General features: G+C 43.3%; 1 protein-coding gene across 1 annotated transcript; it reads right to left on the reverse strand.

The window, feature by feature from the left end:
* Positions 1-5,603: 5,603 nt before the first annotated feature.
* On the reverse strand, positions 5,604-14,200 carry LOC310959125 (putative global transcription activator SNF2L2). Its single transcript, XM_083930365.1, has 6 exons — positions 14,089-14,200; positions 11,981-12,210; positions 9,311-9,416; positions 6,420-6,521; positions 6,136-6,280; positions 5,604-5,958 (listed from the first exon to the last, which is right to left on the reverse strand). Exons 1-6 carry the CDS (start codon positions 14,182-14,184, stop codon positions 5,816-5,818), a joined length of 822 nt encoding a protein of 273 aa, XP_083786491.1. The 5' UTR covers positions 14,185-14,200; the 3' UTR covers positions 5,604-5,815.

The raw sequence follows: 14,200 nt of genomic DNA on the forward strand, positions 1-14,200 counted from the left end.
ACAAACCTGTACAGACTACAAAAATAGGGCAGGTCAGTGAACACAACTTTCAAAGAGATAGAGCAGGTTCTAGGCATGTACATGCATATGGGATGGAGACAAAGCTCCCTACAGTTTGTAATGTGATGTCTGGAGATCGGTTTTTGAAATTGCTTACACTGATTGACTTTCTGGACCACCTCAGTGTGTCTGATGATGCAAAGAAAGATAATTTGTGGAAGCTCAGGCCATGAAAGAACAGTTTCTCTGCATACCACCAGAAGAATTCCATGCAGTTGATGAAATTATGGTACCAATCAAGGGAAATCTCATCTATGTGTCTAGATGCCTGCAAAACCTCACAAATGGGGTATTAAGATGTGGGGACATGCTGGACAAACTTTCTTTATGACTTTGATGTTTGTCAAGGTGCAGAAAATCCAGCCAGAGAGATTCTCTGAAGTAGGTGTTACAGGAGAAGTTGTGCGACAATATGACATCAACACTTCCAGCAGGAAAAGAATCACAAGGTCTTTGCAGACAACTACTTTACATCAGTTCCCCTGGTGCAACACCTCAAAGAGAGAGGAATCCACCATGTTGGCACAATCTGAATGAACAGGATGAAAGGCTGCACCATGAAGGATGAAAAAAATTGACGAAAACAGTGCCTCTCAATTCCTCTTTTGGTGGCATTGAACTTGTGGGAAATGTGAAACGCTGGGATTGCAATTCCAAAACCTACATAATGGTTCCCAGACCAGCCACTGTTGAAACATACAACAAGTTCATAGGAGATGCTGATCTCCTTGATATGCTGTCTGCACTTTACACGTTCAGCTACAGATGACGAAGATGGTACATGTACATCTGGTGGCACACTGTTACAGTGGCTGTCATCAATGCATGGAAACTCTACAGAAGTGACCAGAAAGTGGTAAAGCCCCAGATGAAACCAATGGCACTGTCAAAGTTTCAGGCTTTGGTTGGCACTTGGTCTCACAAGTGCAGGAAAGGCCAAACTCAGACCACTATCTTCTCCAGAAGAGACTCCAACACCACCCCGTAAAAGGCCAGGCTGCAGTGTGCCTCTTGATGTGAGAAGGGATGGCATTGATCATTTTCCAACATGAGAAACCCGTCAGAGATGCAAGCACTGCACCGGCAATCATTTCTCACATGTCTACTGTGAGAAGTGTAAGGTGCATCTTTGCCAGAACAAGGACCGTAAATGTATTTGTGCCTACCACAACATGAAATAAAAAGGCTATAAAAAGTTTAATGTAAACAAAACAATAAGAAAAACTACCTGACGTGTTCTATATTGTCAAAATGGTGTGGGAAAGATCTGTTTTTGTATCTAAAATTAACATAAGTTGGGAACAAAAAGTTGCCAAAACAACCCCATGTATCAAATTTGATACAAAAAATATATCATAAACAAAATGATGTGGCAAAAAAAAAAATTGGGATTTTGTTTTAGGGCATAATAAACATTTCAGTCTCAAAAAATTAGAATTTTCTGACTATTTTTTCATGGGTCAGGCTTTATAGGGTTAACCCTGCCCCTCACCGTAATCCTAACCTTAAACCCTAACCGCAACCCCTAACCCTAACCCTGACAAAATGCTGAATTACATGCGCGAAGGCAGAGGCGTATGCGACCATGGAACATAGGATATTTGGGGAAAACGGTCGGGGAACACTGGACCCGGGGAACATAGGGATGACCCCCTTCAATTGGATGATCGTTGTAAAGAAGGTATAATTTTTCAGTCATTCAACACTCGTTTGACGGAGCAGATATGCTGCGGTGCTAGAGCGCTTTGAAATATATATGCTAATGTAAGCATGCTAGCAGGTATGTTTATCATGTTCACCATCTTTGTTTTGAGCATTATCATGCTATCATTTGCTAATTAGCACTAAAAACAAAGTACGACTGATGCTAGTTTTGCAGGCTAGGTCTAATTCAGAATACTGGACAAATGGAAATTTGACCAGATGATGGTGCTACATGAGGAGTCAGGTCACCTAAGAGAGATATGAAAGTATGAGCCACATTTCATGGCGATCCAGCTAATAGCTGTCGAGGCATTTCACTCAGAATCATCGCGCTATCATCATTGTGGTACTAAAATGAAAGTCAGGGTATCACCGAAGTCAGTGGATTTCTTCCTTGTGGACCCATGAATGTGTGCACCATATGGCTCTTTATGTTTTTTCTTCTTTAATTCATTGATCTTTGGTTGAAGTGACCGTATTGACTCCTCGCTGCCTTATTTGGTAACTGTGGTTAGTTTAAGGAAAATATAAAATATTATTTAATCTGGGTAATTGGGTTGTTTTGGTTCTGTTTGGATAAAACATGGCATTACCACACAATGTTTAACACTTTGTATGGTTTAACCCATTGATCATAACTTGCACATTCTTCATGTTCGGTTAATTGGTGACTCTAAATTGTAGGTGTGTATGTTAGCATGAATGGTGGTTTGTCTCTGTATGTCCAGGGTGAACCCCACCTCCTGCCCAATGTCAGCTGGGATCTAGTCCAATTCCCTGAGCCCCTGAATGGGATAAGCGGTTACAGATAATAGATTGACATTCCTCATCGCGAAAAATAAAATTTTAACTAACCGTAATTTCCTAGGTCCTGTGTCTTAGCCAACCATTCGATTGCATGTATTTTACTGAGCTACAGAAATCTACTCACATAACAGCTACCTTCATGGTGCTCTGGCCTACAGACTTGTGAAGCGATAAGAAAGCACTGTAACAATGAGCTATATAAGCTATGTCAAGTATACAGGCTGGTGACTAAAACATTAGTTTGTATGTAAGGTCACACTGCGTTTGTGTAGCCTCACCTTTATATAATTTATTCATATATTCAGTCATATCCTAGCAATGACATCAGTCATGTTCTACTCAAGCTGTCATCACATTTAATCTGAATGCTATGACACAATGCTATAACCCTGGCCACTCACCCCTGTTTACAGATGCCCACCTTTGCCCTCTCTGCATACTGATATTTGTCTGCATTGTGTGCTCGCAGAGAACATTTTTTAAAAACCCAGTCCCAGCTGAAACAACAGCTGTTGTGTTGAATATCTAGTGAGGAAAAGAGATCCATATGTTGTTCTCAGGAGCTCCATGACCAAACAGGGCCTACAATCCATGCTGAATATATTAGAGAATGTATTTTTCCCCCCATCAGTCTACACTCAATATCCCAGAATGACAAAAATAGGATTTTAGAAAGTTTTGCAAAATTAATTAGAAAAGAAAAAGAACTATGAAGACCTTTTACCACGAAACTTGAAATTGAACTCAGCTGCATCCCATTTTTCTTGATTATCTTTGAGGTGTTTCAACACCTTGACTGGAGTCCACCTGTTGTAAATTGAAGTGATTGGGCATGATTTGCAAAAGCACACACAACTGGCTATATAAGGCGAACGTGGACAATAAATGTAGTGATTCTTTGCTTTCAAATTCTTCCGCAGAAGACCTAAAAACTTCTCTTGCAAGTTTAAAGCATCTGAATTGGTGAAGGCTTCCGTTGTCCAACACTTATGTTTTGATTGGCGTCGTATAGCCTCTTCAACTGAAACTGCCTTCAAGAGGTTGGCGGCTTGGCTGTGACATTGCTACAGACGGACCCTTATGAAGTGACAAGCAGTTGGAGAGAGAAAGAGTAATCAACAATTGCACGCATGAGCTCAAACGACGGTGGTTCTAGCAGCTTTTTGGATTAGTTTTGGATTCAGTTCATGGATGCTCATATCTTTCATGGACTTGCATGTCCACCTCAGGATTGGTTGTGAAATGACTGTCTCCTTATATTGAAGTGTGCTATTAAAGAGCTGGGGACGCTGTAACGACAGAATGAGCAGGACACTTGGTCACAGCGCTGTTAAAAATTATAACAAATGTTAAAATTGAGTGCTGTATCTTTATTTCTCAGTAGTTTGTGTTTATTAAAGTGTAACATCCCTTGCATTTTGTGCGTTATTTGTGGCAAAGGCGGCTGTAGCTCAGGTTGTAGAGCATTATGTCCTTTAATCACAAGACATTGAACCTGAAGAGCCTTGCATGGAGTATGAATATGGGTGCAAATTCAAAAATGAGGCAAATTGTAGTGCTTTGTCTAGTGAAGTAGAAAGCATATAAATGCAGTCAGTTTACCATTATTAAACCCAGATAAAAGGCAACACTGTTACACAAGCGTGCTCAGAAAAACACTTGACAACCAGAAAAAAACAAGTTATTTTGCACCACCTGTTGGCACATTGTCATAAATACATTTCCCATTCAACATTTACACTCTGAAGGAAATATTAATAACCCCTGACTGTCCCCTTTGTCTCAAATTAAGAATTGAATTGCTGTATTTGTAAACTTCAACTTACTTCACATTTCTTGAGTGATTATAAATGATTAGAAGAACTACAAATAATGGTAAATAACCACAAAACCCTCAGACTTTTGGTAAAATTTATTTTGCAAGTGTTTAAGTGATACATGTTTCCAGGGATTGTCTTAACAATGATGTCACCCCCCCCCCCCCATCCCCCCCCCCACCCGCACCCGAACAACCAGGAGAGTAAAGGAACACAAACTGTACAATATGTGAATATACTGTAGCACAAGGGATAAAAATGCTCATCTTGAGTACCCTTGGTTAGACCCAAACTTCTTCCGTCAGGAATCAGAAACAGACAAAAGTTTTACTACCAGTACGTACTAGTATTTTTCAAGTCTCTTTGACTTCACACTTCCACTGTGGTTTTTTTATCGAAGACGTATCTCTAAAAAATCACATTCGGAGATTTTACAGTGTTCTTATGTTCTTTAAAAACCACCATCCATCCTGTGTGTGTGCTTCTCGAGCCCTGAACACATCAACTGTCATCGGCAGGTGCCACTCTGGAGGACCCAGCTTCGGGAGAGACATATCAATGATTACAACAACTATAAATAATAATGGTAATAACCACAAAACCCTCAGACTTTTGGTAAAATTTATTTTGCAAGTGTTTAAGTGATACATGTTTCCAGGGATTGTCTTAACAATGATGTCAACCCCCCCCCCACCCCCCACCCGCACAACCAGGAGAGTAAAGGAACACAAACTGTACAATATGTGAATATACTGTAGCACAAGGGATAAAAATGTTCAACTTGAGTACCCTTGATTAGACCCAAACTTCTTCTGTCAGGAATCAGAAACAGACAAAAGTTTTACTACCAGTACGTAAGTCAAGTCTCTTTGACTTCACACTTCCACTGTGGTTTTTTATCGAAGACGTATCTTTAAAAATCACATTCGGAGATTTTACAGTGTTCTCATGTTCTTTAAAAACCACCATCCATCCTGTGTGTGTGCTTCTCGAGCCCTGAACACATCAACTGTCATCGGCAGGTGCTACTCTGGAGGAGCCAGCTTCGGGAGAGACATATCATGCTCCAAGACGTATGAAGGCATTTTTAATACAATCAAATATACTGATTAAAAACAGTGAAACTGGTGTTTTACATAATATCTGCAGAAGCAATCACAGAGACTAAGGCAGATCAAAGTGAAGTTATGATAAAAAAAATCAACCAGCTAAATGATAAGGACAGCAACTATGTGCAGCAAGACATGTTTGGGTGGAATGAGTCATCTAACGGGGGGAAAGCATTGTTCCATAAGTGGCTCTCTTTGAGTGATCCTTACTGTTTTAACTCTCCTTTCTTTTGTTAGAAAACAAAGAAACCAATGATAAGGGACGTGGTAGGGAATAGACATGAACCAGCATACAAAAAAAACGGAGGGCCCTTCAGTTCAACCTTCATCTTTTGTGGTGTTGTCCTCTAGATCCTCATCGCTGTCTAAATCGCTGTGGTGCCTCTTGGCTATGGTATTTCTGCTTCTTCCCTCCTTCTTCCCTTTCTTTAGCTGGACTGGTAAGGGTTTCACTGGCCTCACTGGTCGAGAACAACAGAGAACAAAAACGAGTCTGCTTTCAATTCAGAAGTCAAACAAACAAACATTTTAACCATAGAGAGTGTGTGTGTGTGTGTCCTCGTCATCTTTTTCTTGCTTTCAATTGTTCACTTGTAAAAAACACCACCCCCTCCTGATGTTTGTGGTTTACCTCTCACCTGCTGATGGGACAAATTGGTCTTCAGCTCCACCGCCATTATCACTGTGACCGGCGCCGACCGTCTCTTTCTGTTCCTCGTCTGTGACAATTCGCTGTCTCGCGCTCTCGAAAACAGACTTAATGACGATGGAATCCTCGTAGATCTGCAGTGGTAAACAAGAGACACATAAAGAGCATGGGTTGTTCCTCACCACATCGAGATCCAAACCCGCGGTACACGACGGACAGACTGTGAAAAATGATTTTGTTGTGTTGACACAAAATCATTTCTTGGGCGTTCACCTGAGATCCCTCCAGGTTGTAGGTCTGAGCGTTGTGACACAGGAGGAAAATATCCTTCTCCAAATCCCCCACACTTCTGTACTTGTGATTACGCACACGTTCCTGTGGAGCAGAGGGTCAGTGTCAAAACCTCAACCTTAATTGCAATAAATAATAAACTAAGTAGCAATCCAAGGGACTTTTATGAGGGAAAAAATGAAATACATTCAAATGAGTCTCATCTTTAAGGAACAGCTGCTGTCATCAGAGTCCGAACATGATTTTCAGGCAGAGAAAGGTACGAACTACATCAAAATCCTTTACCATGTCATTTCAGGGTGTCAGACAATAGAATGATCTGGGTGAGGAGGTCTTAAAAAAGAAGTATGTAAATATAACTATTGAGTCTCCCTTAGAGAGAGGGTGAGAAGTTCAGTCATCCGTGAGGAACTCGGAGTAGAGCCGCTGCTCCTTTGCGTTGAAAGGAGCCAGTTGAGGTGGTTCAGGATCATCTAGTAAGGATAAACCCTGCGTGCCTCTCTAGGGAGGTGTTCCAGGCACGTCCAGCTGGGAGGAGGCCTCTGGGAAGACCCAGGACCAGGTGGAGAGATTATATCTCCACACTGGCCTGGGAACGCCTCTGGATCCCCCAGTTAGAGCTGGTTAATGTGGCCCGGGAAAGGGAAGTTTGGGGTCCCCTGCTAAAGCTGCTGCCCCCGCGACCCGAGCCCGGATAAGAGGCTGAAGATGAGATGAGATGACAACGACCCAGGATGAGGGTAGATAAAGGTCAAAGGCACGAGTCAGCAGACACTGTGTTGAGACGGTATAGGAGAAAAAACAAAAAACACTTCTACCCAAACAGTAGCAGACACACACGTGGTCTGTAGACTGCAGCTCTGATTACTACCTGCTGTTGAAACATGTTGTGTCAAATGTCATAAGAAAAATAATATGATGTATGTATGATGATGTATTCTGTGGTAACCAGAGGTATCCAGTTCTGATCTTATGTTTATCTGACATTTTCAGTCCCAGGTCTTGACCGTAGCTGCCACTTAGGGTGGTGAGTATAATAAGATTTATTTAGGAGAAGGAAATGTCCGGCAACACTCTGGCTCTAGAGATAGCGATGTAGGTGGATTGATCAGCCCACCACTTTGATCTCCAGACAGAAATTTCTCAGCAAATATAACATGTCTCAAACTCTGTTAGGGAGGAGGTTGGGGTTTTGATGGTTGGGTCAAACACACACACCAGACCTTCAAACAGGAGCCCGCGCTTCATGTCACGTCCCAATATCAAAGTGAAACTTACTTCGATAGCAGACGTACCTTTTCTGATCCCTAACACCAAACTTTTTGTGAAAAGGCTGCTTTTTCCACCCTTTTCCACCTGGTCCGGTTCCTAGCTTTTACAGTGTTTTGGTGTCGAGTTAATCGTTGTGTTCAGTGTAATGTTTCTGTTTATTTTGATAGATGATTAACTGATTTGTATAGATACATAGTCCTATAGTTATGGGTTTATACAGTAGTTTTGTCATTTAGTTCTACCTGTGGGCTTGGATCAGCTGCTCACCAGCTGCTCATCAAGTTGATTGCATGCAGGTTTGTCTCAGCAGGGAGGGGGCTGGGCACTCTTAATGTGAACAAGGGGAGGGGTGATAGTTCTGCTAAAAATCACATTTATGTGAGATTTGGGGTTTCTTCTCGTTTGATGTGCCCATAAAATGTATAGAATAGAAATATCAGCAGTTATTGATCCGTGTGGATGACTTGATTCTTCTGGTTAAAGTGTTAAATTGTGATTGGTCAGCTTGGCTCACCCTATACTTACCTGGGCAGGTGGTAGGTTCCGGTTAGGTGAGGCTGAAATGTTCGTGTGTTCACGAGTGGAAAAGCCGTGTTATTAATTTGCCTCAGGTTCATTTTGTGCATTTCTGTCAAAGTTTTCTTCTGTTTCTGTAAATAAATCCCACCTTTCTGCACGCATCCTGTTTCCAGTCCGGCTTCTTAAAGATCCGTTTTCTTAAAAAAGGGTTTTGGTGCACCACCTTTTCATCCTTTGAACGAGTTGGTGACACCCCACTTTTCCTAAACCTAACCCAGTAGTTTTGATTCCTAACCCTGATTAATGTTAACAGTTTTTGTTTGAATCCACAACGTTACGCATGTGTTGAAAACTGTAACAATGGAGCATTTAAAAGTGTTGGTATGTGACAAGTAGGGAATGAGAACAGGTTACAGCCGTTTAGAAACTTTGATATTCATCATAAATGGGGTCTCTAGAAATGTACAATGCATTTAAATATTTTATTGTGGCCACTGGCTTGTTGTTGCCTAAACCTGACCAAACTGTGAAAATAACTAATTTCCTGGTCTCCCATTGGGCTTGAACCCACGTCTCTTTTGTGCAAGTCCTGTGCTAAATCACTCGTCCATCCAAACCATCTCCTGTTCCGTACTGTGTCCCTCTTTATGCTATAGAAAGGGATAAAGGGGTGGGTGGAAAGAGCTGGATGACTGCTGTGTGACTATTCTCATCCAGGTGAAAATAGACACTCCGTTTGAAGCAATAACATGTAGCCTAATATATGAAAAATACATCAAAGCCTCAGTGCCAACTAGTTACTTTGAAGGGTTTTTCTTCTTCAAACTGATACATATTTCAGAAGCATGCGATCCATTTGGCACCAAAATGTACCTATGCACTATTTATGTCATTTTCACAATCAGTATTTTCTGAAGCAAGTGTTTGAATATTCAAAACAAACACTTGTGTCTCTTTTGATGTATGATCTCTCTGTCGGGAGTTTCTCTCGGCAGATAAGATAGCGGCGATGTGTGCGTGTGTGTGCGTGTGTGTGTGTGTGTGTGTGTGTGTGAGTGCTGAGGGTGTTCAGTGACACGTACCCTGATCCTTCTGAAGTCGACAGGCTTTCGGATCAGCTCGTAGTACTCGGGTACCTCTTTCTTAGAGGGAAGCTGCACAAAGCCTTTGCTGATCTGTCGACCCAACCTGGAATCACAATGTGACAGTGAAACTCATCTCTATCCAGAAACGGTTCGACGTCTATCGCATATGTAGACTTGAGTGTTAACCCTCAGAGAGTTGATGATTTCCACATCCAACCACACAGATTATTAGACACTCGGCATTTCATGTGACTACATTATTAACTATGTTTTACTGGCATTAAAGGGCTTAAAACAAATATAAGAATGAAAAAAACTACAGATTTTCTTCAGTGTATTGGGATAATGAAATACTTGAGACATGTTCACGAGGAGCAGTTTGATATCTTCACATAATGAGAGCATTATGTTGTAATTGTGTGTTCATAGCTGGTCCAAACAATTAGTGGCAAGGGCCCTGAGTTTCTATAAACACCACTGTTGGAACATTTCTGTGAGAGCAGCTAGTTCATGACCTGACTCGTCAGATGGTTTGTTACACAGAACCATCTGAAAAGCCGTCATTGGAAAGGGATTGGGAAAGGACGGGCGCTTTAAAAAGTAACTTGGCAGGTGATTTGATGAACCATCCGTCTGTCAAACTCGTCGAAGCCAGCTGGGATTTCCATCGAGGAAAGCCTTCAAGGCCTTTTTTAAAGATTTCTTTTTGGCAGTTTTAAAGCCTTTTATTACATAGAACAGAGAGGAAATGGGGTGAGAGAGAGAGAGAGAGAGGGGGAGACGCAGCAACGGGCTGCAGGTTGGAGTCGAACCTTTGGCAGCTGCCTCGAGGACCTTCAGCCTCTTTACATGGGGCGACTGCCCTGACCACTCAGCCACCGGCCGCCCCTCGGTGCTGTTCTTTGCTCTTCTTTCACTGAAGAAATGTGTTGTTTAGAACCAACAGTTGCGTCGCCACACACCCCTAAACCACGCCTGTAGCTGCCAGTAGCTCCTCACAGGACGCTGATGGGTCAGAACTGCTGGTGGTTCGGACACAAACGCATTACTTGAAGCCTGACGAGATGGATTTTCGCGTGACTTTGTGATCCCATGATTCTGGCCTGACGTGATCTTATAGTATCGCAACAATCTAAGGGGCGGATGGAGATCTGATTGGTCACCACAGTAAGAGACCTGCGGGACCACCAAGGTTTACTATCTTCAAGAGGCTGCAACAGGTTCTGTTTTAAAGCCAAAGGCATGATGTTGCTAAGGGATCTATTGGTACCAATCATGTCTTGTTAGTGTGTCGTAAAGGGAAAGCTCCAAATGCTCCTAAATTTTAGCGAGGGGAAACTGGCATGGCCATGGCGAGGGTCGCTTGACCTCTCACCTCAAGATATCTGAATACATTGGGTTCTATGGGTAACCACAGTTCTCCATTTTACATTCACGCCACCTTCATGAGAACCCCGTGCATTTTGGGGCAAAAACCCTGCCGTTTTTCTCATGCACTACAAATGTACTGAGACTCTTGTCGATTAAATGAGCCCAACTGTATTCATGTGTGATGATGTTAGTCACCATAGTAACCATTTCATTGAAGTGAGAGCTTATTTGGAAACTTCACCTCATTGTCTAAAATGGGCTGTTGTGACCTCTAGGATAATCACAGCTTCATGAAACTTTATAACCACAAACGAGAGAACTAGGGTATTCAGAGGACGGATGGTGTCCCTGTGTATATTGACAGTAAGGGGATTTCTGAGCAATTTCCAGAACAGAAGTCAATTCATCCATCCAATTGCCAAAAAAATGCAATTCTGGAGCAACCGGTGGCTGAGTGGTTAGAGCAGCAGCCCCACGTAAAGAGGCTGAAGGTCCTCGATGCAGCGGCCGTGGGTTTCGACTCCGACCTGCGGCTCTTTGCTGGATGTCTCCCCCTCTCTCTCTTTCACCCCATGTCCTGTCTGTCCTGTGTAATAAACGTTTGGAAAACTGCAAAAAAAGATTCATTCATTCATTCATTCATTCATCTATCTTCAACCGCCTATCCCGGGGTCGGGGTCGCGGGGGTGCTGGAGCCGATCCCAGCTGACATCGGGCTTGAGGGGGGGTCCACCCTGGACAGGACGCCAGTCTATCACAGGGCACATAGAGACGTACAGAGACAGACAACCATTCACACCTACGGGTGATTTAGAGTCATCAATTAACCGAACACCTGCACGTCTTTGGACTGTGGGAGGAAACCGGAGAACCAGGAGAAAACCCACGCAGACACGGGGAGAACATGCAAACTCAACACAGACAGGCCGGGATGCGAACCTGTAATCTTCTTGCTGTGAGGCGACAGTGCTAACCACTATAAACAGTTTTTGATACAAAATCTAGTTTTTTTAATGGTGTTCCTCAAGTCTGACATTTTTAACAGTTCTCAGGTGGTAAAACAAAAGAGTGTTGATTTTTGCACCACTTAAAAGGACCTAAATAGGTCTATGGCGGGTCTCTACAGGTTAAAGTAGATATGAGTAGTGCAGACAGAAATGGTAAATGAATGTTATTCTGATCTGGAGACTGGAAACAAGTGAGTGAGTGAAAAGGTAATGTAGTTCATGGACATATATTACATATAGCTGCATCACAGGGTCATGACACGATCCACACACAACCGAGGGCCCTCACCCGTCCTTGTAGTTGATCACCATATCTACCAATGTGCTCAGTGTTCTGGTGAGTTCGGGTGGGTTCGGGGGCAGTTTCTCAGCCGGTGGGCGTCCTCGCTTCCTTTTGACCTTTTCGCCAGTTTCCTGCCCGGCCTGCAGTTCTTTCTCCCCATGGTGATCACTTTTACGCGTCTTAAGACTGATGTCCTCTTCCATCTCCTCCAGGGAACCGTTCTGTCCTGCCTCGGGCTGCAGGAACAGGGAACGACATCGAACAATCTCAAGCAAACTTACAGCAAGAGAGTAAGGCGAATGAAACATACTGCATACATTGTACACACAAAGTCTATCGTGTCCTCCCTTTGTTGTTCAGTTCATACCTCAGCATTGCAAGAGTTATAACAGCTGTTGAACGGGAGCAAAGAAGGTGAACTCTGACCAATTCATCTGAACTCTTCCTCTGACTTTCATGCCACAGTCAGGATGCACAGAAACTGCTACACATACGGATACTGCTACGAATATATTTCACACATTCATTTAACCCCTAAGACAGAAACCTGAAGACACTCCACACACACCAGTCTACAGAATCTAACTCTAAAACCCCTGAAATTAAACACTCTCAGCTAATGAGCGGTACTGGCTAGTGTTTAAGCATTCAGAATCGCAGAGTATGGTGTTGTATTCAAATGAAAGAGCACTTATTTATTTATTTATTACAATAGAATATGAATTTACATGGACTGGAGCGACCCGACTGCTGTGCTGTCTCTGCAAATTTAGGACAGATTGTTTTATCTGGAGGCTTTGATTGTGATTGAGTGATTATGAGGGGAGTCGGCGTTTTTTTCAAAAAATGCACAATGAATGTGAATACATTTGAAGCGGCCGTGTTACACCAGAGTCTTAAAACGCTAATAATGCAATGAATATTAATTCATATCTTCCGGGTTTTGCACAAACACCATTTTTTAGGTGCATGGTGTTTTGAAGAGAAGGGTGCCGGCTGCATCCCGAGTTATTTTTCACCCATTTTTATCGCTCCTCTTCAAATATCTGCTGCAACCACTGTATTTTCAACAAAGGCAATTAGAGGCCAGAAACATGAGTATGCATGCAGCAAGAGCAGCTCTGGCAGCAGCAGCAACAGCAGCAACAGCAGCAGCAGCACCCAGGCTGGAGAGGAGAGGGAGGGAATAGAGAAGGCATGCTGTCAAATCCGAACAGAATATTGATCATTGATCAGCCACACGGGCTCATACAGTGCACACACCAGCATTCAAATGCATACAGCCGGATAAAGCACGCACGGGTGGACATGTATTTCTCAAGGACACATGAAAGCATGCTGAAATATTGTTGTTTTTTTGCACACACTGGTCAGATGCAAGGGAACAGCACCATGCAGACTGATAACTGAAAACAATATCATAACCCAAGCCTCAAACAATAACACTGATGCTGACACACGCTGCAAAAAAACCCAAAACACCAAATGCATGCCACATGCGACCAAACAAAAAAAAATACATGGCAGAGAAATGAGTCAGAGACAACACTACAGGGGTAACAATAGAGCTCCTGTGCATCATCGCCGGGCTCAAATGAAGGCTTTAAAAGCCCCGCTGCTCCCTCTGAGGGGGCTGCGATCGTTCCAGCGGAATACTGGAGGGATACAGGGTGATCCTCCAAGATGTACAACACAGCTGAGAGCCGCCAGTACATGTGTGCGTGTGTGTGAGTGTGTGAGTGGACGGCTGTCAGCGTGTGTGTGTGCGTGTGGTGCTCCATGCCCGTGCCATCTCCTAACAAGCCTGCCTCTTCCCTGACTAATCTGGCAAAGATTCCCCTCTCATCTATTACAACACACACCTACACACACACACAGACCCCCCTCCCCCCCTCACTGCCCCCCCTCTGCGCTCCCTCACACACTCACAGACAGACAGGAATAAAACTCGCAGACTCGCTCTCTTTACGCGGCGCGCGCGCACACACACACACATTCAAACACACACACACACACACACACACATTTGATCCATCTCTTCCTCTCTTTCCCATGCGATGTAGCCCGGCTGAATCCCGAGGCTGTGGAGAAAAGACACGGAGGAGGATATTTACCTGGCTGCAGTCTGCACGGTGGCTATCGGGATCGGCTGCAGCTGTGGGGGAGAGAATTAGCAAGCCAGCATAGCGGCGAGCTGCTAGTCTCTTCATCAGCTGATCACTCAGA

Source organism: Echiichthys vipera (genome assembly GCF_963691815.1).
Source record: "Echiichthys vipera genome assembly, chromosome: 16".
Taxonomy (NCBI): Eukaryota; Metazoa; Chordata; class Actinopteri; order Perciformes; family Trachinidae; genus Echiichthys; species Echiichthys vipera.